The 25434-nt window shown below is 43.1% G+C and overlaps 1 protein-coding gene across 2 annotated transcripts; it reads right to left on the bottom strand.

Annotated features, from left to right (window-relative positions):
* Positions 1-190: 190 nt before the first annotated feature.
* Positions 191-21063, bottom strand: NSG1 (neuronal vesicle trafficking associated 1). Of its 2 annotated transcripts, NM_204565.2 has the most exons (5): positions 20771-21063; positions 20233-20383; positions 16666-16782; positions 6771-6881; positions 191-1559 (listed from the first exon to the last, which is right to left on the bottom strand). In NM_204565.2, the coding sequence occupies exons 2-5, from the start codon at positions 20359-20361 to the stop codon at positions 1359-1361; spliced, it is 558 nt and encodes a 185-aa protein (NP_989896.1). In that variant the 5' UTR covers positions 20362-20383; positions 20771-21063; the 3' UTR covers positions 191-1358. The 2 variants fall into 2 exon arrangements, with proteins under 2 accessions (NP_989896.1, XP_040554622.1); XM_040698688.2 differs by lacking the exon at positions 6771-6881 and having other exon boundaries at positions 20771-20991.
* Positions 21064-25434: the final 4371 nt, after the last annotated feature.

Raw genomic sequence — 25434 nt, 5'->3', positions numbered from 1 at the left:
TTCCTTTGTTTTTGTATATTCTCTACAACCAAGGGAACTTTTGACATGTCCACTAGAAGCTGTTCCATTTAAATAAAATGATAAAAGAAAGGGTATCTGCTTACCCAGATACTTCACACCCTTGTCTGTTAAATTAATGATGCCTTCTTTTGTAATGCATTTAAGATTTATAATAAAAATGAAAACATGGTTTCACACAAAGAATAGGTAAGTTTGTAATTACAATGGAACTTGAACGTGCATCCACAATACTATGTTCTTCTACATCTTTGCCCATCCCAAGCCATACATAAACAGTTCTACTCTTCACTCAGTTTCACATGGAGCTTTCCAACAGCCACTTGTGTTACTAAGATGCTACTGTTTTGAAGTTTTGTGTTTAAAAAGTATCAAACCACAAACCATACATAAACTGAAAGCTCTAATATAAAAAGGGTAAATGTCAATGTAATAAAAGAGAAAATTCAGATACATCACTCCCTCTGCTGTATCCAACAAATTACATAGCGGGCTACATCTACTGTGAATAGGCTTTCTGCCTTTTAAGTACGATCAAAAGATGTCATTTCTCTTTCAGACATCCTTAACTGTATATTCTTACGCTATCCTCAACATCCATCACTAGAATTGTCTGTGTTTTTCCATAGTATCTATCTAGTTTGTGTTTCAGTGCACATCCTTACCAAGATGCTAAAGCCACAGTGGAAATGCAGTTAAATCCTGTTGACAGCAATAATAAAACATTGAGCATGCCTTCTTGCAGAGAACTTCATTATCACTTACAAATAAATAACAGTAAAGAAAATGTAAGAAAAATGCTACCTGACACTTGTTTTTCCGCTCTCCATACAAGTCATTATGTTACGCCCTTGACATCAGTGCTGATTATCATTTTTGCTCGAGCCAAAATTAAATACTAAACACAGCTCTCAGCTAAACAAGAGATCACTCTAGTTATGGCTGTGGTGTTTCGGTTTGCAAAATGACTAACAATAAAAATTAATAAATAAAATATCAGTTCAGACAACAGAACACGCTTTAAGGTCTAAGCCCTGAAAATCCAGAGAAGAAATCTGTCAGTATCCAATAAACTGCAAGAACATATCTGTTGTTTTTTTCTTTAAACATTGAAAATGGTGTCAAAGCTCTAAAGCAATGCTGATACGCATCTTGTTTTATGCCCATGAATGTTCTGCAGCATGTTTTTTTGTTTTTGCAAAGCAGTATCAGCAAACAGAAGCAATTGCACCATAAACATGAGTAACCTCTAAATTATCCATAATTATATTTAATGAAAAGTTTCTTAAAGTCCCTTAGTTACCTTCAAATGACATAGTGTTAATAATTAGCTTATCACACTAAGCTGATTTCTCAGCGGCTTCAGTCTCCTGCTCAGACAGTTTCTCTTCTGACAGTACTGTCATCCACGGGGACACTGAGCGCGTGATGGTTTGCTTGGCCAGATTGTAGTGGTTTATGACTGTGTAAAATTTCCCTCGAGCATTGGAGTCTTGTTCAGAGTAGTAGTTTTCCAACCCAGCTGGAATGCATTGATTATTCTGAAAAGAAAATCCATCACGTAGATTACAAATGCAGTCCCACACACAATACATACATTTTCTCCTTTCCTCTGAGTCTAAGCAAACATTCACTCTGACTCAAGATGCAACATACGGCAATTACTACAATGTTGTCCTAATGTGTTCAAACTGTTCTTCCCTGTAATCCTTAGACCTCACATAGCATTTGCCAGCAAGACCAATCTGTGTCTACAGTCCAGAGTAATTAACGGACAAGAAACTTGCATGCCCCAAATTAATTTGTATAAGTACTCAGTTGAAGATATATTGTGCTTTTTTCTTCCTTTCTCCTTCCCACTTAGTTCCAGGTGGTCAAGCTACAATTACAGATTCTGCATTCTAGCATTACATCAGCTTCATACAATCTAATACAGTGCTTGTCTGTGGGATAGAAATTAATACAAATATATCGGTGCCAAGGTATGGCCAGTTTTACAGCCTAATAAATAAGACATAGAAGGAGAACATTGTGGGCAGCCCAGCTGATGTGTGTACGCACCCACACAAACACAGTACTTCACTGCTGATTTTCAGAAAGATGAAGTCAGTATCAGGCTTTTAAAATCTATCTTTAGCTGTGGTACTACATTATTTAATTTCCCAGAAGTTTAAGAGCACTACACAGAAACTCCTCCATGCTCAGAGCTTTTGAAAATGAACTACCTGATTTAGACAGTTAAACACTAAGTAGGACCCAAACTTTGATGTCATCTTGAAAACCAAATCTTTACAGCGGGGGGCACTGATCAACCCTTCCTGTGATGATGCAGTAAAAGCCTATGAAGCAGCAAATCACACTGAAGGAAGTAAATAATGATTTGGACAGATCCTGCTGACCCTCGGAGTTCTACTCCAGAAGGGTATGGGACTCCCCACAGCTCTTCTGCCACATCTGCCAGGCTGAGCACTCTTGCCTGAGACCCTCAGAGTGCTGCAGCACTCTTAAGATCCACACTGAGCACCTGCAGCTCATGCCAGCTCAAGGAAAAGGAATGACTGCAATTGTTTCTTCGCTGACTCATTTCAGAAGAAACGATCTTCTATGTCCAACACCAAAGACTAAAATTCGTAATACTGGAGGACAGCGGTACTGCTGTTCTCATCCAACTTGGCAAGAAAGTCTTTATACTGGAAACTTCTGAGCACAAAAACACAAAATTGTCACAGTTTTTATGACCAGATGCTACCTATGTATCTCATATGTATACACATTTACTATGAATGCACACCAATAACAACTGTTTTAAGTCATCCAGCTTAAAATGGCTGGGCAAAAGATGCAGCAGACAGTCTTACATAAAACAGATTTCATATCCCAGAAACACTGAAGAGAATAGTATGAAAGAACATTGCCAGAACTATCAGCCTGTGGGGGTAGTCTTACAACCCTGCTTACCTGATGAGTACAATACAATCTTATGGCAAATTGGAAGAAAGGCTGACCATCACGAGATGAACAGCCCTCCCAGGGGTTAACAACTCATCAGTCCTAACCTGCTTGTGCGATGGAGGCTTAGATGGGCTGCCCTGTCCCTGAAGGCGTTCAAGGCCCTGTGCAGCCTGGTCTAGTATCTGATATGGAGGTTGGCAGCCCTGCCTGTGGCAGGGGGTTGGAGCTTCATGATCCTTGAGGTCCCTTCCAACCCAAGCCATCCTATGAATCTACGAGTCTATGCACGTCAGACTCACACCAGCATCGGAAGTTAGCACTTTCAACCAGGTTCACTTTATCTTTTTTGCTAACATGGCAGCCAGGGCAAAACTTACCTTCCAGTTTTATTTGAACTAGAAATACAAAGCAGGCAGGATGTAACCCTGGAGAAGCAAAGACATTGGCTGTTCTGCACTCTGTAAGGCACAGAGGCTTCCCTACAATCATCATCGATCATTCCATGTGTGTCAGCTGCAAGTCTGGGACCTACATTTCAAGAACAACGTTCAAAAGGACAGCTCTGGCATAGAGCTACGTGCTGTGCACATTCACCTACATCACCATGCTATCTTCTGTTAGCATTATCTGTGCTTTATCTGGGATAACTGACACGGCTTCTGATGTGATAAAATGACTAAGAAGTACTTAAACACAGACCTCTTTGTAGTGATTATTTCACCCAGTCAGAGGATGTAGTCACAACTCTAAATATTTAAAATGGGAGAAGGAACACAATCCATTGATCTAATTAAATCTGCCAAGAAAATTCAAGCAAATGGAATATAATTATTAGTGCTGAAGACAAGCCAAGATTACTGCCAGTCTAAAAAAAAAAAAGCCACAATCTTTTGTTGCTTTAAAGGAGCAATTTGCTTTTTAACAGGCAAAATGACTCAGTAATGTTATTTTGTTGTAGTCAAAACCCCACAACAGCTGACAGAAGAACCCAGAGAAATACATAGCAGAGTTCCCATCTTGACTGAATTTTTTGCTCCCAAGATTCATGCTCCTAGAAAAGACAGACAAAGTCTCCCCTTTTACTCTGCTCCTTCTGTGCTGCCCAAGGACAACTCCTTTGCTTAGCATCTGATCAAGGCAAGCACTGCAACACTCAGGAGTTACTGAGCTCCACAAACTGGTACCGATTCTCAGCTGTAACCTTCAACTTAAGCAGAACCTTCCCACCCCCCACCCCTCCACACTGGTTTCCAAGTGTGAGAGGTAATAACAAAGGCCATGAGGAGAAACTGTGATACTCCAGAGTGAGTTGTCAAGTCTCCTGTTTCTTTCTTGGCCCTCCTATTTCAGAAGTTAGTTGTGAGTTTAGGGTTCTGATGCCAGAGAAAGTCCTGGTTGCAAGTCTGTGTTTGGCTCTATTAAGATGACTCCTTTTGTCCCCCTGACATAAACAGCCCAGTAGCATCAATTTGTCACAATAATATCTTCTTCTATTTGCTGGGTCAGTAATCCAAACTTAATAGATGATGGTGTTATCTCTAATGCACGGAAGTGACTCTCTTGTACTGTCCATGGGTCTGACAAAAGGCAAGTGCCTCTGCAATGAAAGGGAAGAGAAACAGATGCAGCAGGGAGCACCCTGAAGCTCTGAAGAAGTTTCTCCAGGATCTGAATGTGCTCAGATCCTTGAGGACCAGCTCTGGTGAGTCTCACCCTGAGCCAGAAAGAGTGCTGCTAAGGAATCCACACCACAGCAGTACTGTGTCTGCGTCAGCTTCAGCAAGCACAAATTTGCAGCTCAGGCAGTTTAAGTATGTTACACAGAGGAAAACAAGCACCTTTTTAATTACACTTACAAGTCCTGGATGTGTAGGACAGCAAAAAGGTTGAAGACACTGAAACCTTTGGAACTGTTGCATTTATGACAGCATCAAGGCAGAGAAGCACAAATTTGACTCACGGCTGCAGCAGCTCAGCCTGTATTCAGAGACTCCCACGGTACCAGGCTTCCTGAGGCAGGACACATCTACCCTTACCAAGCAAATCACATCAGCATCAAAAGCCTGGTGATGCCAGGCCAGAGCGTATCGCTCAGTGCACCTGAAGCACAAAGCCTGTCCACAGAGAGACTGGTCACAAGGTGATCACAGCTGGCCACAGGCTTCTGCTTCATCTCCTAGGACATCTGTGCCAAGCCATGTCAGCTGATGTTACAGACTCTCTCAAAAAAGACACGCAAGTAACAAATACAAATTCATGTCAGCACTGCTGTTCTAGGCCTGGTGTCATTTAGTTACATGTTTATGCTATAAAAAACTCTTAAGAATTACATGTCCAAAGATGCTGTGCCTCCTGGCATTATGCAGTCAAGCATCCAGGAAACAGCCTTCACAAAACCCAACACTGGGAGAACAACAGTAAAGCAGCCCCGCGTATGTGCTGCACTGTAAAACACCGTCTGTGGAGGGTTCTCCCTAACTTGGGTTTCAGACAGGATCCTGAGAAACCTGATCAGATGGTTCTGCACACACCATACAGCTGAACACAGCTCACAAAACTCTTCTCCTCTTAAATGTTTGTGATGCTAGAAGGAAAAGGCAGAAGAAGCCAGAATGCTGCAATTCAAAGGAAGGGAAGACATGGACCACTGTCACTGGAACGATGATGGGAGCACATTAACTGTCAAGTCAGGATCACATCGAGGTAGGCTCTGTAGAAACATACAGTCCATACTCCAGATAGCTCAAAGAGATTGCTTAGAATAAAAGGCTGTCATCCCTTGAGACGGGAGCAAAGAGACGTTTCAGAACTTGTCTGAGACAACTCAAAAAAATACAGCAGAACCAAGACCTGTGCGTCCCAAGTTACTGCCAAATGTTCTAAGCACCATATCTCATCTTTGAGCCAAAGGAAAACTGAATCAAAACTGAGCAGGACTGTCAGGAGCACTGAAGCAGCCATTCTTTCTTACATCATTTTGAAAATCATTCCAGGTACCTATCTTATTCATTAGGTGACTAAGTAATCTTAATTAGAAGGAAGAATGCCATAATCATAGCTGCTTTTCTTAACTCGTGACACCTGAGTTCAACCGTGTTAAATCTCTCAACATACAGAAATCAATACTACCTTTTGGACTTCCAGCTCAGGTCACAGCTGAGAAGCCAGCACTACCACCTTGTAAGAATTAAGTGAGCCCCAGCCTCCCTTTCGCTTAGCAGAAGTATTTTTTTCCAATAAATGTGTTTTCCCTTTTTTGGCATCTCTTCTGGCCTGTGGCAGCAGGGCTCAGAGGTCTCTGTTCTAGAACAAGGAGTTCTTTCTATAAAAATAAGGTAACTCTGTTACTCTTAATGAGACCATCACTTCAGTCTTTCTTTGATATATATTCCAGAGTCTTTTCCTCCAGGTCTTTAGATTTATCGCTCTCCTTTCCTACAACGCAAGAATTTGGAAAAACATGCAACATCTAATTGTATGACCCAATAAATGAGTGCTTTGCTCAAACAGCTGCAGATGAAGGAGGTCTGAAGGACACCAGCGTTGATGGGTTGTTGTTTTTTTTTGCAATGTTTACATTAGCAAAAATAACAAGAGTGTGAAATCTGTGTGGTAGTCACAACCTCCGTTACAAATTAAGCAGAAAGAAACACAGCTAAAAGCACTCTAACCTTAGGAAACAACTATGAATTTCCATGCAATGCAGCATGACTTTGCAAAGGCCATGCACAAAACAGCACAGATTATATTACAGTATTATATACCCTCCCCTCTTTTTCTACAACGTGTGCACAATTTACCTTGAAAACAAATCCTTCTGGACAGGTATGATCGTACTTGTAAACCTTGTAGACTACCAGAAATACAACACATGTTAAGAACGCAAGGGCGAAAAGGACCAGCACAGTTACCTGTAAAGAGAAATACAACATGCTCATGTTAGTAATGCACTGCTTCATGTGACTGTTACTGCAAAAGCCAGCTATGAATGCATTTTACAGGAAAAATCAAACAAAGGCTAAAAACAGCTGCTAATCATGGAGGGAGAACAGGGAAGGAGTACGAGTGCTTCCACCTCCCGCTTCTCACAGGTGAAGGCAGATGATGCACACTCAGTGGCACACTGCCTCTGTGCTACCAGGCTTTTCCAGATTCTTTTCTTTTCAGTGCACAGAGGAGGCCAGAAAGACACATCAGGTGTGGTGGTTCGGGTGTGCTGATTTTTTAGTATTTGGATGATGGAAGTGTAAATCTAGTTTATGTCAGCTGATAAGCACGTTGGTTTTCCTCATACCTGTCCAAGAATGTAAGTCAGATGTCAAAATCTTAACACAGGTGGCATCCAAATAATACAAAGATGGCTCTAGCGAGGCAAGGAGAAAACAATGTCTGCCCACTATTGTTAGATAAGAGTTTGCTGCACCTGCTATGAATGTATGAATACACCAGGAGTCCACACGTAAACCAGTCAATACTCCTTCAGACATCTTGTTTGAACCAGTACTGCTTCACCACACAATGACTGCACAGGAGTCACTGCCAGATCCATAAGGAATACACTATGTTCAGCACGAGGCTAGCCTTGACAAGTTCAGGTACAACTGTTCTACAAATCAATACATCTCAGATTGCAGCGTGTGTGGCATTGATTTCACCATGTCCTTAAATACCATTCTTGTCCCGAATTTGAGCTGCAGCAAAAAACAGGGGATACCTGAAATTGAATCTGAAATCAGCATCGCTGCCAAGCTAACATTTCCCAGGATTAAGCTCTAAGCAGCTGGAGACCAGGCAGCCTTTTAGGTGAGATGGGAGATGCAACCTGAGGGGCGTGTGAGCTGAGCAAAGAGCACTGGTTACCTGGGGGAATGTCCCAGATGTCTGTCTTTATTACTCTAAAACTTCTACTGACACAGAAACGAGTAACGAGTAGCTTCTGGAAATCACAGGAAGAGCAGAGTAAGAGAGTGGGTGAGAAGCCAATATGCGCCACAGCAAAAGAATAAACAGAAACAAACTTACGTGTTTAATGAAACAAAACAACGTACAGTGTTATCTAAATTTAAAAAACAGGAAAGTAATAACCTGGTCCTTCAGAAAACCATTAAAAAATTGCAGCTTTGTCTCTTGGCGAAAAAATAAAAATACAAAACAACCGCACCTTCCCTTTCTGGTAAGCCTAGGATGCTGAAGGACTCAGATGAATTTTTATGGACTTCTCACGCTGAGAAAGGTAACTTCACCATGGACAGATAACAGGGAGAGCAACATTTCCTGGCTGAAACAAGGCTGGGAAGTAGTGTGCTGCTGAAGCTAAGGATTTTTGATAGAAAGTAAAGAAAAAAAATGTAATAAAAGGAGGGCCAGAGGAGAGGGCAGGGAGAACCACAGATCACAAAGCAAATTAGCAGAATAATTGTAAATATTAATGTAACAATGCCAATCTAAATGAAACACAGAGCAAATGACCTTTCTGGTTAATAATAACATCTCCAGTTTCTCAGAACAGACGCTGGATTAAAAGAAAAAATCATATTCTTAATCACCCTCTGAAAACCACAAACTGGTCTCAGTTTTCAAATCCAATTAGCCTTCTCCAAGTTGGTTACTTATGGACAGATAGCTCTGCCTTGCCAACCTCGCATTTCCAGCCATGGCTCAGGATGTCATGTGTGAATCCAAAAGAAGCACATCTTCCTTTCTTGACATCTTCTGTGGCCCAGTTCAGTAACAGCCAACATCCCCTCTCCCCTCACACCTGGCAGCCCTTCCCATGTGTTTTATCGTGCCTCTCCCTTTTTTCTTCTACAGCTGTTTGCAGCCCCTTCTTGTGCGTCCCCAGCCATCCCACCAACAAACAGCCACATTGCCCAGTCCACGCTGCAGGTTTGGGATCACTCACCTTCCAGCCTACAACCCACTGACACTGTCCCACTCACTCTGATGATCACTGCTCTTTCCCTCAGAAAATGAGGCAGAGAAGAAAGGGTAAAAAGGTACTAAAGAGAAAACAAAATTCCAGTGGGATAATTGCCAAGGCCTCCGTGCCCTCCAAGATGTATTCCACACAGCCTTCAAGAAAGCCTGCTCTCTGTAGAACAGCTCTGTGACACGAAACACAGACACCAAAAGAAGAATTGCTGTGGTACAGACTGGTTCAGCTCACACCCATCTCCTCCACAGACAGGAGTAAACACTTTCCTAATGTTATTAATTTTGGTATTAGCATGTAAATTTTTACTCTCATTATCCCCCAATAATTTGCAATCACACTCCGTTTGCAAATCCCTAATCAAGTAAGCTCTTGTCTCCTTCCTAACAGAAGCTCTCCTCTCCAACCGCCCATCAGGATACAAGTAACGTGTACTTCGGTAAAGGACAGCTGCACGTGCCAATGATATGGATAGAAATTCATCACTGGATTCCAAGATGATCCCTCTCACCTGTTTATCCAGTTCCCTTCTCTCCTGTAAAACCCCTCTCTTCCTCCTACTCGCTGTTTCCTTTCACTCTCATTGCCCACAAAGATGGACCACATCTCAGCCAGGCTGCTGCTTTTTCCTGCCAGTCACCCAGCAGAGCCCACCTCCCCCCTCACCTCTCTGTTCCCTTTCAGAAGTGAAAGCACAGAAAAAGAGAAGACAGCAAGCTGCTCTTTAGACCATAAGCCTGACAAAAGCTGGCACATATTGTCTTCTTCCACAGCAAATATTGTACTCACCAAAACCTAACGTACAATTATTTCCTTCCTCCTGCAGGGGCACTGGCAGCAACCCACCCTGGCCTTTGTTCCAGGGAGGAGAGGATACCATCCATACAGAACCACTCCCTCTTTCTTACAGGGGAACGTTGCATCTCTTCTGCCTGTGGCAGCCAGCTGGTGGAGTGCAGGACCCATACAGTGGGAGCAGAAGTCCTCCAAATTACTGTGATCCTTCACTGCCACATACATCCTGCAGAACACCACGGTCTCTGCCACACTACATGGGTGACAGGCTTTTAAAATAACTAGAAGGGAGCAGAAACAAGTGTTTCTTTCAACTAGTAATGCAAAGAGTAGCCTTCTTTTCATCTCAAGAGCGCCCTTTAAGGTTAGTTTTGAGGGGATCTGGCAGCAGAACCAAGTGAGCACAACAGATGACAAGATATTATGTACGTGGCAGATTTTTGAATAGATTGTAAGTGAAGAGCAGAAGAAGGACAACGTCTAGCCAGAAGCCATTACAGTAATCGAAATGAGAGATGACTAATGAATGAGCTAAGTGTACCTACAGCAAAAAAAAAAAAAAACAACAAACCAACAACAAAACCGAATACAAAAACTCCCTATCTTCTGACTGTAAGCATTTAGCCCAACAAATGAAGTTCACCAGATCCGACAACTACACCAACACATGTGCAGCTCCTGGTAAGGCCTTACCATCAGAGCCTGCTAGATCTTCCCAGTCAGTCTGTCCTACTCTGCTGCAGCTGTGTAACACTGCAAGCTGTATTTCCTTCTCTGCTCAGCTGCTGCAATCTCCTCCCTCGTTCCACTATCCTTTATTGCGCTCCTTTTTTAATCAAGCCAGAATGTTACAGCAAAATGCATCAACTGCACCAACTGCGTTGGTTTGCCTCGGACCCTTCCTGACTCCTGGCCCTTTCTGAACAAATTGGAAGCTTCAAGGCATGTACAGTTCTGCCTGTTTTGCTCCTCTTAGCTCTCTCTCTCTCTCTACTTTCATTCTGCCTGTACCCACTGTCCCCTCTTGATGCCAACTCTTATCCTGTGCCATAACCTGCACACACTTCTGCATGTCTCCTCTTCTTGTCTGAATTTTTGTCATTAATCCACCCTTACTGTGTTTGTCTGCACTGCCTTCTTTTCCACCAGGCACCTTTCAGAAAGCACACAAACCCAGCTAGGAGCACTGCCATCATTACGAGAAGGGGAACTAAAGTGGAACTAACAACACATGCAGTCATTTTCACTGCTCAGTCTCTGGCACTCAGTCACATCTCATCTCTGTTCTACATCTATGCATTGCCTATTCCACTTGCAGCCTCCAGGGAATGAACTTTCACTGCTGGTTTGTCTCCAGGCACGCACTTGGTGCTAGCACCAAACACAGGGAGTGAGGACATGCATCTATAGAGCACCTTTCATCTCGAGTGATTTAGAACCAACTCATGCTTTGCTCACCAGTGAAATACAGTGCCCTCTGGGATGAAATACAGCAACTCTGTGCAACCGTTTAGGGCAGGAAATTAAGATTATTGCTATCCAATTTAAACTACAAGAGAATTTTAGGTAGGCAGACTGTAATTACAATAGATTATGTCTGACTACATCCCACAGACTAAAATTCATAAAACATCATGCTTATTTCCCTGCAAATGGCTGTGACCTCCATTTCACCTCTCTCCACTAAAATCCTCCCTCTCCAGCATACAATGCACTCTACCTGCATGTGAGAGAATGTTGAAGGCAGCTCTCCATTTCCCCTAACGTTTTTGCTTTCCCAAAATGACTTTCCTTGCTATTACCCGGGCCTGTCCCTAGAAGTTTACATGAAAGATGTCTGAAACCATACATGTAAGGTATAGGAATCATGAAGTTTGAGGAAAATGGCAATATGAAAAAGGGACACTCACCTACACGCAACATTTGATTCACATTCATTTACAGAGCAGTGCAGATTGTACGGAACAATTTGGTACAACTTCCCATTCCCACTACAGGACTATACCTTTCATATACAATATGGCTGGTGACACAAAAGGCAGCCAGGTGCCTGCTTTCAAAAGGATATTTCTAACACAACAGGTCATGTTTAGCTGCATGACTGGTATCTGTCTCAAAAAGGACGACAGCCTTGGGACAGACTGCAACAGAAAATGAAGAAATCAAAAGACTCCTCAAGGAGGCAGAGGAAGAGAACTGGTGCGGATGCTTACCTGGAGATGACTGAGAGCAGCAGCAAGAAAGGCAAATAGATTCATGAAGGGAAGTAACTGAAAAGAAACTACAGATGTAGAAACAAAGAATGACTTGGGTTGGAAGGGATCTCATAGATCACCTAATTCCAACCCAGTGCTTCTTAGCAGCGATGGTGCAAGACAGCAGAGCCAGTGTGCAAGGGAACTGATTAATGAAACCTGAGGGAGATGCCGTTAGACAGAACCAAATAACAAAGCAGCAGCCTCCAGAGTCTAAGCAACACTGTGGCTTAACATGACTGCTCGTGGCAACATCCCTCCATCACACAGACACCATGTATTAGTCTGATAACTAGGGAGATTTGAGGAAGCAGTCCAAGACATCGTGTGTCCCTGAAGTTAGAGCCTTGTTACCTTACCATGCAGACCTGAAATGGAATACCAGGGTCAAGAGAAAGGCTAGAAAAGGTTACACAGCCTTTCCTTACATGCAGCAAGCGTTAACATCTAGAGAGACCCAAAGGATCTTTTGTCAGCACCATCTTAGACACTTGGTTCTGCTCCAAGACAAGGATTTCTAATGGGATTCAACAGCACAGGGCACCTGGCTCAGAGCAGGAGAGCTGCTGTTGAGTATTACCCACTTCACTTAAGTCTGCCAGCTCTGACTGTAAAAATAAAATCCTTTTAGCCAATAATTCTGCAGCATTGTCGATGTCCTATCATGGAATTATCAGAAATTATAAAAATGGAATACAGTCACAATACACTGCCTTTATTTACATTGTTTTAAAAAAAATAGCAGTTACACTGAAAGAATCTCTCTTTTTTTTTTTGTCTTGCATAAAGCAATAAAAGGAAAAAATTCAAAGTCTGCCAAACTGTTATAGCAGTGAGCAACTCTTCAATCCTGTGAGTAGCTGCAGAGAAGAAAAGAGCGCTACGCCAGGCAGTAAGCACCTGTCATCCTTGCAGCACTGGGTGACAGACACAGCACTGCTTAAGGAAGTGCTCCTGCACAGGAATCAGTCGACACCTCATGCATTTAACAGATTTTTAAGTGGATGCAAAGAGCCACTCAGCACAGAGTGACTGGCAAAGAAGTGTTTTCCGTGTGCCCAATTACTTTTGCAGTAAGAATTATTAAGAAAAACAAGTCAAAAAAGCTAGAGGCAGAGATGTGTTTTAAAATATGGTCCTTCGAGAAAGATCAATCATGGAATATTTAAATTCATGTTATGTACTTTTTTTTTTTTTGTAATTAAAATAGCCAGATAAAACTGAGAACACTGATTTTGAATGTCTTGATTCCTCTTCCATAACCTCACATTTGCTACTTGACAGTGCATGGCTTGCACGTGGTCTTACCTCAGAAGTAAGCTCCAGGCTTTGGCTCTGCAGCTACGTATACATACAGATGTCAATAGTAAAACCTGAAGAACTGATTTGCCTTTGTACAAATCAAATGGCTTAAAGCATATCACAGCTTGGGTTTATCTGAGGGCTTTCAATTTACTGGGAATCAGAAATGCTTGCTTTCAAAATACTTCGAGTGTTCTTTATTCAGGTTTCCACAAAGAGAGGAAAAAAAAAAATCTCATTCTTCAATACAATGGACAGTTTTTGAAATGGGTGTCCTTGTGTGCAGCCGTCAGTTGTCAGCACCCAACAGGAACACACATCTCACTGCAGAACTCAACTGGAGCTTGGAAGAATGCAATGGAGGCAAAGGCTCGGCCTTGGCTAACTGACACCATCCGTTCGTGCCTCTAACAGCTTCCTCCTGTGTGGTCATTCATAAGGCTCCTTTGAAATGACGTTTCCAGCCATGCTGTTCTATTCGGTACAGCAGACAATTTACAGGAGAGGAAAACCTGCCTCGTTCAAAGCAAAGGACCGGCTCTCCCCATTACTCTATACTGTTCAAAAGAACAGAAGAGAGACTTTTATTTCTCAATGAAAAATAAAATCTCCAGTAAGAATGCCATCTCCTTTGGTGTGCTTACTGCCATAAAACTGAATTACAGCAACCTCAGAATCAGGAAGCCTTCCCATTCTCATGACAGATTCTGATTTGAATTCAGAACGTGGCTTCATACAGGAAAATTATACTTGCAGTTTTCTTTGTAAACATTCTCAGCTCTGTTGTAATAACTGTGGTAATGTGCATTGAATGCAGAAAATACATTTTATAATTGCATATTCACCCAGCTGCTAAAACAACAAACGATCTACATGACATATGTACGTGCTGGAGTGGCTTCATTTGTTACAACGTGTAATTTCTCAAGAAGCGCATCTTTAGATGATCTGCACTGCTGAATCCCAAAAACACAATCTGCTCTGTCCTTACTTAAGGACTACATCTTGGAATACACATGTGAAATATCAGCAAAGACAACTGACTGCCTTTATTTTAGCACATTTGTGCTGTGTCTTGTGGCAAACACGCATCAGCGATGCACAGTATTAAAGTCATTAAAGCAGCATCTGAAGCTTTTTTCACGAGCACAAGCCAAAGTCAATATCCTACCAGTTAAATAATGCATTTCATAATTATAGCAAATATTTAATTTTCAACCAAATATCTTTTTGCTCTCTCAGAATCAACAGCAGCGGTTAACACAACGGCTCACAATTAATAAGGACCCAGGAGAAAAAAAAACCTCATACAATCAGTACTTTCCATCTACATATTTATAAAATGGCATCAATTATTCATGAAATATTTACTACTGGGAGTGGTGAATATGACAATTGTCCCTGGAGGAGAACCAGTCAGTCCTCTTTAAAATGATGCAGGCAGCACAATTCAATTCTAAAAACGTTACATAGAGATTAAGGGACATTTTTAGGTCCTGAATGTTCTGCGTGAAACTATTGTTTTCAACTACCTGAGCCTCAATTTTCCTAATCGATCAGCCCCCACACCCTCCTTTAAAAGTCAACTTACAGCCAGCGTGAATCATCCTGCAATTCCCAAGAGATACAAAATCTTACTGAAACCTCTCTCTGATGCAGTAGTTACCTAGCAGCAAAGCCTAGCAACCCTGTAGTATGAGATTAATCCCAGAGTGATCATCAGGAAGTAATATCTAAAAGACATTTTCCTTTAAGTACGCCATCCAAAGGTATATAAAAACGCAACATAAAAATGCTCAGGCTTCTGATTCTTCAGATATACAAATTAGAAAAGACTACCCAACAGCATGACAAGCTATTTATTTGCTGCTCAGTGAGGTCTTACTTGTTCAGCACTCCCAACAAAGACAGAAAGAACCCAGCTCTACAGAGAAACATGTACAATGTTTAGATGCAGCTAAGATATTCAAAAATCCTCCCTTATCTACAATTTAATGCTCGACAGATGAAAACCCTCACAGTCCCTGCAGCTAGCAGAGAAGTGAAGAATTCTGCAGACAGTGGTTCTGCTCAGTTGCTTGGAACTGAAGTGCTAGCAGGACACTCAAATCCAACACATTCCCCTCTCCTCTACTACAAAGTGGTGTTTCCTGATGACATTAGTCTGACCAGGATGCATACAGAAGACAGCCACACACATCCTGTTTGTTCTGAGCTGCCCATCTGCACCTTACCCAACCATACTGCATGCATCATCCCTTAGCAGGACAGGGACTGCTCACAGTGACTGGTGGTGAGGCCCTGGCACAGGCTGCCCAGAGAAGCTGTGGGAGATGTTCAAGGCCAGGTTGGATGGGACCCTGGGCAGCCTGACCTGATGGGGGCAGCAGAGTGGGTTGGAACTACAGCATCTTTCAGGTCCTTTCCAACCCAAGGCATTCCACAATTCTAGGAATATCAGGACAACTGACATCTTTACTGAAACCTTCTATTTTTTCCTCAGACCAAACTTAAGGATTTCCAAGCATGTCTGTACCTGTGCACTGAATAGTGTGGTCACCTGCTGTTTGAAAATGCCTTGGTGTCCTTGGGTAAGATGCCAAATTAACAGCACTGGAAAACTAGTCTTCTTTCATTCAGAAAACTGACAGGAAAGCTTGAGCTGTCCTACTTCATTTTACCTGTACAGCACAAGAAAACCCGACCTCCAGTGGGAAGTGGGATTGGCAATACAATCCCTGCATCAGTTAAGCTCTCAGCTTCCCTCTAGAACTACCTAAGGGAATAAGAAGGGTGTGGACACAAATGAGTAAATGTGAGTCAGATTCCCACTGCTCTGCCATCTCCCAGTGACCGTCATCATCAACCTGTATGATACAGCTGGACCACAGCACCGATAGCAAAGAGCTCTGTATGCATCCTTAAGTTGCCAAGTCATATATCTCACCATAAGAAATACTTAATGGACAATGACAGTGCTTTTAAGAGAATGGTTTGGCTACAGAGAAAAACAGCAAGCCAACAAGAAAACATACACTCTTGTGGTTCTTACCCTTCAACAGGAGCTTTGTCCATGCTGTAGGCCATACCTATGCACAGCCCAAACAGACCCCAGTCAGCCCACCATGAAACACACATGCTGACAGCACTGCCCCCAAGTCTGACTGCCAGGAAGGGTTAGAACCAGTAATACCGCAGGGCTTCCTTCTGCTTCCAATTGTTAAATACCCATTAGATATAGGTATATGTAATAACATAACTATTTTAACACTGAATTCCTTTTTCTCTTTTCCAGTTATGCCCCACACAGCCACTCCGTTACAACCACTCTTGACTACAATCAAGCAATGGATTCTAAGCATTTCTTGGAGCAAAACTGAGTCACTAACATATTTAGCTTGCATTGCTTACCTTAAATCTTTCTGAAACCCCTTCGGTGATGCTGATTGTGAATTCAGCTATTTTTGGAGTACGGAATTTTCCTTTCTTGCGATCAGGTTCATACTCTGTTTTCGTTTTGACCACAACCTTTAAAACAAGTTAAAAAAATATATATCAAAAAGCTGTCAGTACCTTATGAGCACATCATCAGACACACCTGCCAGGTTTGGAATAGCATGAAACAAGCCACAGGAATCTTATTTTACTCTTTGTTTGCTTACAAGCACATTTAGCACAACACTGTTGTTTTTTTTCTCCCCCATTTTGTGCAGTTCTCCTATGGAGGCTTCAGGCTGTTCGCTATTTATGTCCACTTTCTTCATAGCAATCAACAAAATTCTCTCAAACAGTTTCTGATGGATCTAAAGGAAGACTTGCTATGCAACACTTCCAGGAACGTCCAGTTTCTTCAGCTGTTCTGTTATTGTGTTGCAAGCACCTATTTAGTTGAAATCCAAATCACAAAACTTTCAGACTGTTCAAAGTGGGAAACAGCCATCCCCATTTGTTTCAAGAGAAGTATGTTCCACAGCCATGCTCTCCAACAGCACGATTCTGAACGTCAGAGAAGTGGAATGACCTAGCTAGATGTAATTCGGTACGTGCCAGACAGAAGCTTTTGGCACTGTAATATTTAACACCTCAGATAACTTTTAAGTTACTAGCAGCAAGGAACACACAAATCCTTACGTGATAATGAGATTTCTCAAAATGCCCAAGGCTCTTTAATTTCAGTTTATTCCTCGCTATGAGCTATTTCCCCAAATTATCATTGAGTGTCTTACCTATATCCCAGAAATACTTGTGGTGTCAGTCGTACCTCAGATACTCTCCTAGGCATTCTCATCGTACAGAATTTTCATATACCTAATCTATTTGCCTCATTTCTTCTACACTTGTTCAGGATCTATTTTTCAAAGCATCTCAGACAAAACAGGCACAGTTCATTGTATTGGCAACTCCATTATGGTTTGGCCAATTTTCTCTGTTGTTCCAAAGAACAAATACTGAGACTACACATTTTCAGATTTTTAGAACCAGATGCTGTCTTTGGAGCAGTCCATGTTATCAGTGGCAACTATTCATAAATTAAGACTGCAATAAGTTGTGATAAATCAAGATACACTTACAGGTAACCAGCTACTGAAATTAAGCCTTTGGGCTCTCCTTTGCGTGACTGTAGCACAAAGCCTATTAGATACTTTTATAACAGCACACAGACATAGAACACAGGGAAAATAGTTTCTAAATCTATTTTGAGCTATAATTAATAAGATAATTATAGCGATGTTACTTTTCAATTACCCAGCAGCTTCATGGAATCAAACGGTCTGGAACGTCTTTTTAACATTATACTTCTTCCCCTTTATGTTGCATAATTCTCAGGCAACTCAAATCACTTTCAGCTGACACTGAACACAGAGTTCTATCTGCTTGGTTATGTAATGTCTTCTTTTGTTTAACATACCTAAATATGAATTTAAATCAGTTCATCCGTTTAATTTAGAAGCTGTCAAAGCCATCAAATCCTTGGCACTACAGTCACTACTACCCAAGAAGTTATGCTTCGCTGCCATACCAGAGCCTTGTAAGTGAATAATGAGCACAGATATATGAAGGACGTACTCCGTTATACATGAGAGTCTTCATACTTCAGAATTTGATCCATTTGTCAGTCTTGACAACACTTTTGCTGTTTTTCACATCAACTACTCTACTACTGCCTTTGTGCCTGTAGCAGCCAGGAAGGACACATTGACACGACTAACCATGTCACAGAAGGAAGCCAGTAAGACCAATAAATGCATGCTTCTATTTTTTTTCCCCTCATTGTTTGCAAAATGAAAGGAAAGCTGTCACACCAATAGACAGTGGAAAGCACAGAGGAGCCAATCGAATTTTTCTTTAAGTTTCAAGTTGAGGTGTACGTTTGCTGATGTTGAAGGCAAATCTTGTGGAGGCAGGTGCAGTTGGGAGGCAGAGTCTCCTGTGTTTGCCACAGCTCCACTCAAGGTAAACCTATTATCCCACACGGCCCTAATGCAGCCTTCTGCTTAACGGCACGGTAACACAACAGATTCCTCTGGATGCTGCTCTTGGTAATCGGTTCTATACAGTCACCAGTTGGCAGGCGTATCAGACACAGTCAGACTTAACTTATTTGAAAGCCTTAGGGTGCAATTTTGTCCTCGGTTAGAAGATTTACACCCATGTAACCAAGGACAGAAAATGGGCCCTAAGGCTCTGTAACAGCTGTTATGGCTTATTGTATTTATGCCTGCCAACTGGTCAACACACACAGCACAACGATGCTGATAGGAATTAAAATGGAGGTCATAAATGTGTTTGTGTTGCCTACAAGCAACACTCTTCTGAGGCAGACTTGAAAAGCTGATATGCTTTACCCTGAGGTAGGATTATGTGTTTTGTTTTGTTTTTAACTATGAGGAGCACATACCCATCAGTTTATCTAAAAGGAGAATTGAGCTCTTGGAGGACACAGTGCCAAAAGCAAAAATCAGAGGAACACATTACCAATCATTTTCCAGTTAAATCTTGGATTTAAAATCCAGCCAAACAAAAAACACAAAGCTTTTTTTTTTTTTTTTTTTGCCAGATGCATGTGAAAAACACCCCAGCAAGTATCTTACTGAAATAGGATACAGAAATACCTGAAGAGGTATTCTACTACTGTATGCCCCACCCATAATAACTCTTACTGAAACACCTGAGTGAAATGAATATATTTATGGATTACTCTGTCATCTTCCTGAATCCCTAGCACTCAAGCCATGAGATGAGGAATGTGGATACATGCTTCCTTTCTAACCTGTGAGCAGCACCTGGAGCTGTCCCTTCCAGCCACAGAGCACCTACATCACCTTCATTTAGAGGTCCAGGCCCAAGTAAGTTGCTAACCTGATCCAGGCACGGGCAACCCTGCCTACAGTGGAGGGACTGGAATCAGATGATCTCTGAGGTCCCTCCCAACCCAAGCCATTCGACAATTCTAATGGAAAGCTCAGTGATCTGCTCTCATCCCAGTGCTTCAGGCTGTGTGGGGCTGGTGGAAGTTCTATCAAAGCACAAAGGGAACATGGAAGTTCTCCATGGCCAGTCTGCCTACATACATCCTGCAGAGAGACAAAGCCATGTTCATAGCCCAGCAGGGGGGCTTTACAGAAAAGAGAAATTCCCTTCAATTCACAGAGCGCACAGCACCTTCCACATACTAATGAGTCAGACAGTGAGAAGGGATGAAACAATACAGCACAGAACACCTTGCATTTGTCTGCTCCTGCATTTCCATACAAAAACCCAAACACCTCACAAACGCTCACATTCCCCACTACGTTTCAATGCAAATCACCACTGCTGGGCTGCCGGTAGCTCCGCTGTCCCCCAGAGGGGCTGACACTGCTCAGAACACAGCGTACTGCCCGGTGTTCCGAACCACTCATCACACGTAACCCATTCTTTGTTGTTTGCCCGAGATTTGGGTGTGATTCTCCGGGGTGGAAGCCGAAGGCACCCTACCTTGTCAGGAGGCGGGAACTGGAGCTGATTGACGTCCAGGGGTGTGATCAGGGGGATGGTGTCGAAGCCATCCTCCAGAAGGGGCTGCTTTGTGCTCTTCTCGCTGAAATTATTCCCCAGTTTCACCATTCTTCCAGGAATGAGGGGTTTTCTGCAAGCAGACACACACAGACCCGAAGAAAAACGCGCAGCAGAGTGGTGTGTCAGAGAGCCGGGCCGCACCAGCCCCTTCCTCAGCCCCCGAAACACACGGAGATACACACACACACCCAAACACACACACACACAAGGGCTGGTCTCTGCGACCTGAGCACGTCTCAGTACGTGAGAATTACGACCATCGCTCAATAAATAAATAAATAAATAAAAATGGCACGCAGCCCCCGCGGCGCGTTATCACGATCCCGGCGACAGCGGTGCAGCATCGCCCTCAGCCCCGGCCCCGCCCGGCGCCCCCCGCCATGGCGGCCCCGCACACGGCAGCACTCCCCCGCCCCGGCCCTCCCTGGGGGCGGCGAGGCAGCGCCCCGCCACTCACCGCCGCGGCTCCCGGCCCTTCCTCGGGGGGCGGCGAGGCGTCGTTCCGCCGCGGCCCGCGCAGCAATGGCGGAGCGGGCGGCGAGGCGGCGGCTGTCCCTCGGCGGGCAGAAAGACTCAGCGCCGTGACGCAGCCGCCGCGTGGCTCAGGGCAGCTCTGGAGCAGCACAAAGGGACCCCGCGGGGATGGGGCGGGCGGGCAGGCGCTTCACCCAGCCGGCTACTGGCGCAGCGGCAGCAGGTGGAGCGGGCGGCGGGAGGACGGCACTGCACCGCCCTCCGCGCCCCTCCCCTGGCGGAGCCGCGCGGTGCGGCGGCCCTTGGGTGCGGCTGCGGGGCGGCCCTGGGGAGGGGAAGGTGCGCACAGCGGAGCGTCGACTGTTTGTCACCGATCGGCGGCTTTGTCTTTAGGCTGTCGCCTTTTATTTCTTGTTCTCCAGCAAGACTTGCAGGGGAAGGATAAACGTGCCTTTGGGGAGGGTGAAACGGGTCCTCGTCTCTCCAAAGGAGGGGGAAAAATTCTAACAGGCAAATGGATACTGGCCTCAGGGTAAAGGCATATTGCGGAGCTTTTCAGGCCCGGCGATGAGGACATCTTATGAGCTGTTCTAAATAAATAAATAAATAGTGATTCACGTTCTCTTTGCGCCTGCTTCCCATAACCCAGGGCAACCAGCACGCTCGTCTTGCAGCTCCAGGTGCACCCCTTCAGTACACAGGGGGAGAAAGGCTGCGGGCAGTGCAACAGGTGCGGGGCCCAGAGCCGGGCTGTGCAAAGATTTGTTCCTTGTTTTGCTGCCTGGAGTGAGCCGGCAGAGCGTGCTTACTGCACAGAAGGCCAGCAGTATGCTGGACTGCATCCAAAGAGGGGTGTGCAGGCAAGTGGTTGTCCCCTCTGCTCTGCCGTTGTGGGGCCCAACCTGCAGCACTGTGTCCAGGCCTGGGACAAAGCCAACAGGACTAGGACAGGCCAAGGGACAACAGCAGGGGCACCCAGCACAAGGATGTGAGCTGTTAGAGTGGATCTAGAGGAGGATGTGAAGATGATCAGAGGGCTGCAGCCTTTCTGCTATGAAGAAACACTGAGGGAGCTGGCCTTGTTCAATGTGGAGATCAGGAGGCTCTGGGGACACCACACACTGTGCCCTTCCAGTACTTTAGAGGAGCTTATAAACAGCGGGGAAACTGACTTTTTACACAGGCAGGTCCATGATTGGCAGCAGCAGCTCCATGCCAGTGGAAACACAAGGTCTCTAGGCCCCGTCGGTGCAATTTTTTCTTCATGTGGTGTCCACAGAGATGCGGAATGCCAGAGATACTTCAGGCATGAACCCTTCTGCCTCAAAGTCAGAATTTCATGTCTTCAATGGGAATTTGGGATATTCTGTGCAGAGCATAGCAAAAGTGCTGTGTTTTTTGTTTGTTCTCCAAAAAATATATTATGTATTGTTTTTAGTGTAAGCATTGTATTTTGTCTGAAAATCACCTTAAGCATCTCCACCCTTTTTTTGGCTCTCTTGCAGACTATTCAGCAGGTATTAAGTGTACGAAGTCACCAATCCTGGAGGTGTTCAAGGAATGTTTGGACATTGTGTTGAGGGACATGGTTTAATGAGAACTATTGGTGATGGGTGGATGGTTGGATCGGGTGATCCTGTGGGTCTTTTCCAACCTTGGCGATTCTATGATTCAATGATTCTATGAAATGAAACATGAGTTCAGTTTTGGTGAATATGGTATAGAGTTAATGAAAAACAAGTGTTCAACATCCTGTTGCTACCAAAAGAAATCCTGATTTCAACATCCGAATAGTTTTTTTTCCCCTCTTTTAAAGATGTTCTGGTTCCCATAATATCTTTTCCTTTTTTTTCTATTTGGCAAATAATTGATTTTTTTTTCTCCTTTCTTTCTCAGAGGGCACAAAACAAATGGATTTTTCTTCACTGGATTTGTTTTTTTGTCATAAGCATCACGGATAATGCTGGTGTCATCTGCACAGGTCTGGGAAGTACATTTAATTGGTTAACCTGCTGGCTGGAGAAATGCCTTTGCAGCAGAGAAAAAAACCCATGGGAAGATGAGAAAAGTAACTAATAAAATGTTCTCAATGGAATACCATATTTCAAATATATAACTGAATACTACCAAACCCACACAAAACATTTTGAAGGTAGAAATTGATTCTTTTGCCTCTTTAATTTCTGAGCAAGGAGCACTGTTTTGTTGTTCATCATATGACACTGAGAAGGGGATTCTGAAACAGTTCGTTTACCCAAACATGGTAAAGGTAGCAGTAATTATATCCCCCTCAGTGCTGTATTTTTGTAGTCTTGGTTGTTCAGAGCACACTAATCCGTGAGTCTGGCAGATATGGCCAGTAAGCATTTACTTGTATACATACTGTTTTCTTATGTTTGTTCCAGTTATCACACCGAAAATGCATTCCATCTTTTAATTTTTTTCTATTTTTTACCCTGAGGTCAGTAGTCTGCGATGCAAGAGGCCCAGATTCTGTTGCTACCTTGGGAATAAAGCAAGTCGTGTCTCTGACTATGGATCTTCCTGTCTGTCTCATTTATTTCTCCCATCAGTGTTCTGTTCTGCGTAAATAAAGTGTAAAACAAGCTTGTCCTACTTGAGGAACAATTCATAAATCATACTAGGATATGATAAGTAGAAAAAAATGTCACTCCTTTTATATAGAAAATTACACCTCTAAGTGGAAACGAAGGGGTTTCTGAAAAACAAGAAGCAATTCATTTAATTTTGGCAGTACCCTTGTCTTACAAATAAATGTTCTTGAAGTGATCAGATCAATAACCAACGGATGGATGAGTGTGATCCATTCATTTGTGTGTGAAGCCAAAGTCATTCAGAATCCCAATGACATCAAAAGTTCAAATGATGATCAGAAGTACATCTGACAGCATACTGTAGGGAGTAAAAATAACACAGCAAATGTTTTAGCAAGTTGGCTGACTGGGTCCTTTCATCTTCAGCTGTCATGATTTTACTGTTGGGCATTTCTGTTGGCTGAAGATGATCAAAAGCAATGGGTCGTTGTGTATTAAGCTCGCGCCCAAGAAAGTATCACGATCAGGTTAAGATGAATGGAGGTAAATTCCTCCCTTAACTGATGACAATGCCTCATCAGTAATTTGAGCATACTCACAAGGCACTTGGATTAATATCTCTTGTAGAGAAAAGGAGAATTTTGGACAGTGTCAGTGGTGCAGATTGTTCTTCTCTTTGGCGCTGTGCATTTCTTTAATGATAACCTGCCCTTTAGGAACTAACTAGCTCTAACTTAACCAGTTCCCTAATTTTACAAAGAAATTCTTACATAGCATTCTTTTTTATTACACGGCTCCATACTGCATTAATGCCACTTGATGCTCCTCCAGACAGCTTACTGCCTTTCCTTTTAAGTGCAATCCACCCTCTCTCATATAGAGATATGGGAATAAGGCAGAGGTTGCACGTGCCACACAAGTATCTGTGATTAGCATCTCCACTTGCTAGATATGTGAAATAATCAGTCAAGAAGATTCCATTTCTGGTACCAAATAACCAACCGATATTTTAGTAAATTCTCATTATTTTTTCTTCTAGGAAAACTACCATGTTTCCTAGACAGAAGTTGTTGCCTTAAGGATGCAGAAAACTAAATACCATTGTAAAAAATATTTGGAAAAGAATGTATCTTCAAAACTAGCACAACTCTTTCCTCCAGGGCTCCTACTGTGGGTACATCTTGCTGTGGTTATTCAGTGAGCTGTAAATTCTGGGAAAGGACTGTCCTCCTATCTCTACTTTCTAAGAGTAACTCAGGAGTTTCAGGTGCTTAACAAATAAAGCACATCCCTGCTGAGGCACTTAAGAGTCATGGACTGCAATCTTTATCTATGTTAGTGATCTCTGAGGATACACCATAGCACTGCATGGGTTTTGACTGGTATACAGACAATGGAAAAAGCAGCCAACACACAGAACTGATGACCTAGAGGCTGGTCTCATTAAGTCCAGCTGCACACTGATTTACTTAGTCTGAGACCTTAATGGGCTCAGTGAGGTAAGAATTCAGTGCGTATCATCAGCCCTTCTAAGAAAGCAGGTTTTTTGCATTACCATCAAGCAGGTGTAGTTCTTCCTAATGAAAAAATGTGGGATAAAAAACAGGAAGTAATGCTAACCTTGTGTCTGCTGGCACCTGGACCAGGAAATGATGCAGAGGACTTCTTCATAAGCAGTAGGTATATGTCCCAGAAAAGCAGGAGAAAGATGAAGTGTGGGGGACAACCTGTGTATTGACCCACACTGAGAACACATGCCAAGTCTTCCTTTAGTAGCAGAGCTATGAACCATGGAGTTTTATACATATGGAAATTGGTAAGTGCCATAGGACCAGGCTTCGGATTTGTCAGAGGCAGAAGCTCTAGAAATTACAGGGCTTTTTCTGTAAAGTACTTTTTTTTTCTAAGGAGGGGGGGAAAAATTCTGACTGTTAATGTGTTCTTTGTGATTTGACAGTGCTTTATTCACGTTGGACACATCAATTTTTTTTTTTCCTCTGGGCTGTAGTTTATTGACACAATCAACTGAAATGGCTCTTTTGGAGCCATTACAATTTATTGTGTTAGCGCAGCTGAAAACACTTCAACATAC

This window comes from Gallus gallus, chromosome 4, assembly GCF_016699485.2.
Source record: "Gallus gallus isolate bGalGal1 chromosome 4, bGalGal1.mat.broiler.GRCg7b, whole genome shotgun sequence".
Lineage (NCBI taxonomy): Eukaryota > Metazoa > Chordata > Aves > Galliformes > Phasianidae > Gallus > Gallus gallus.
The sequence above is the reverse complement of the archived record's forward strand: the minus strand, read 5'-3'. Positions and strand labels throughout refer to the sequence as shown.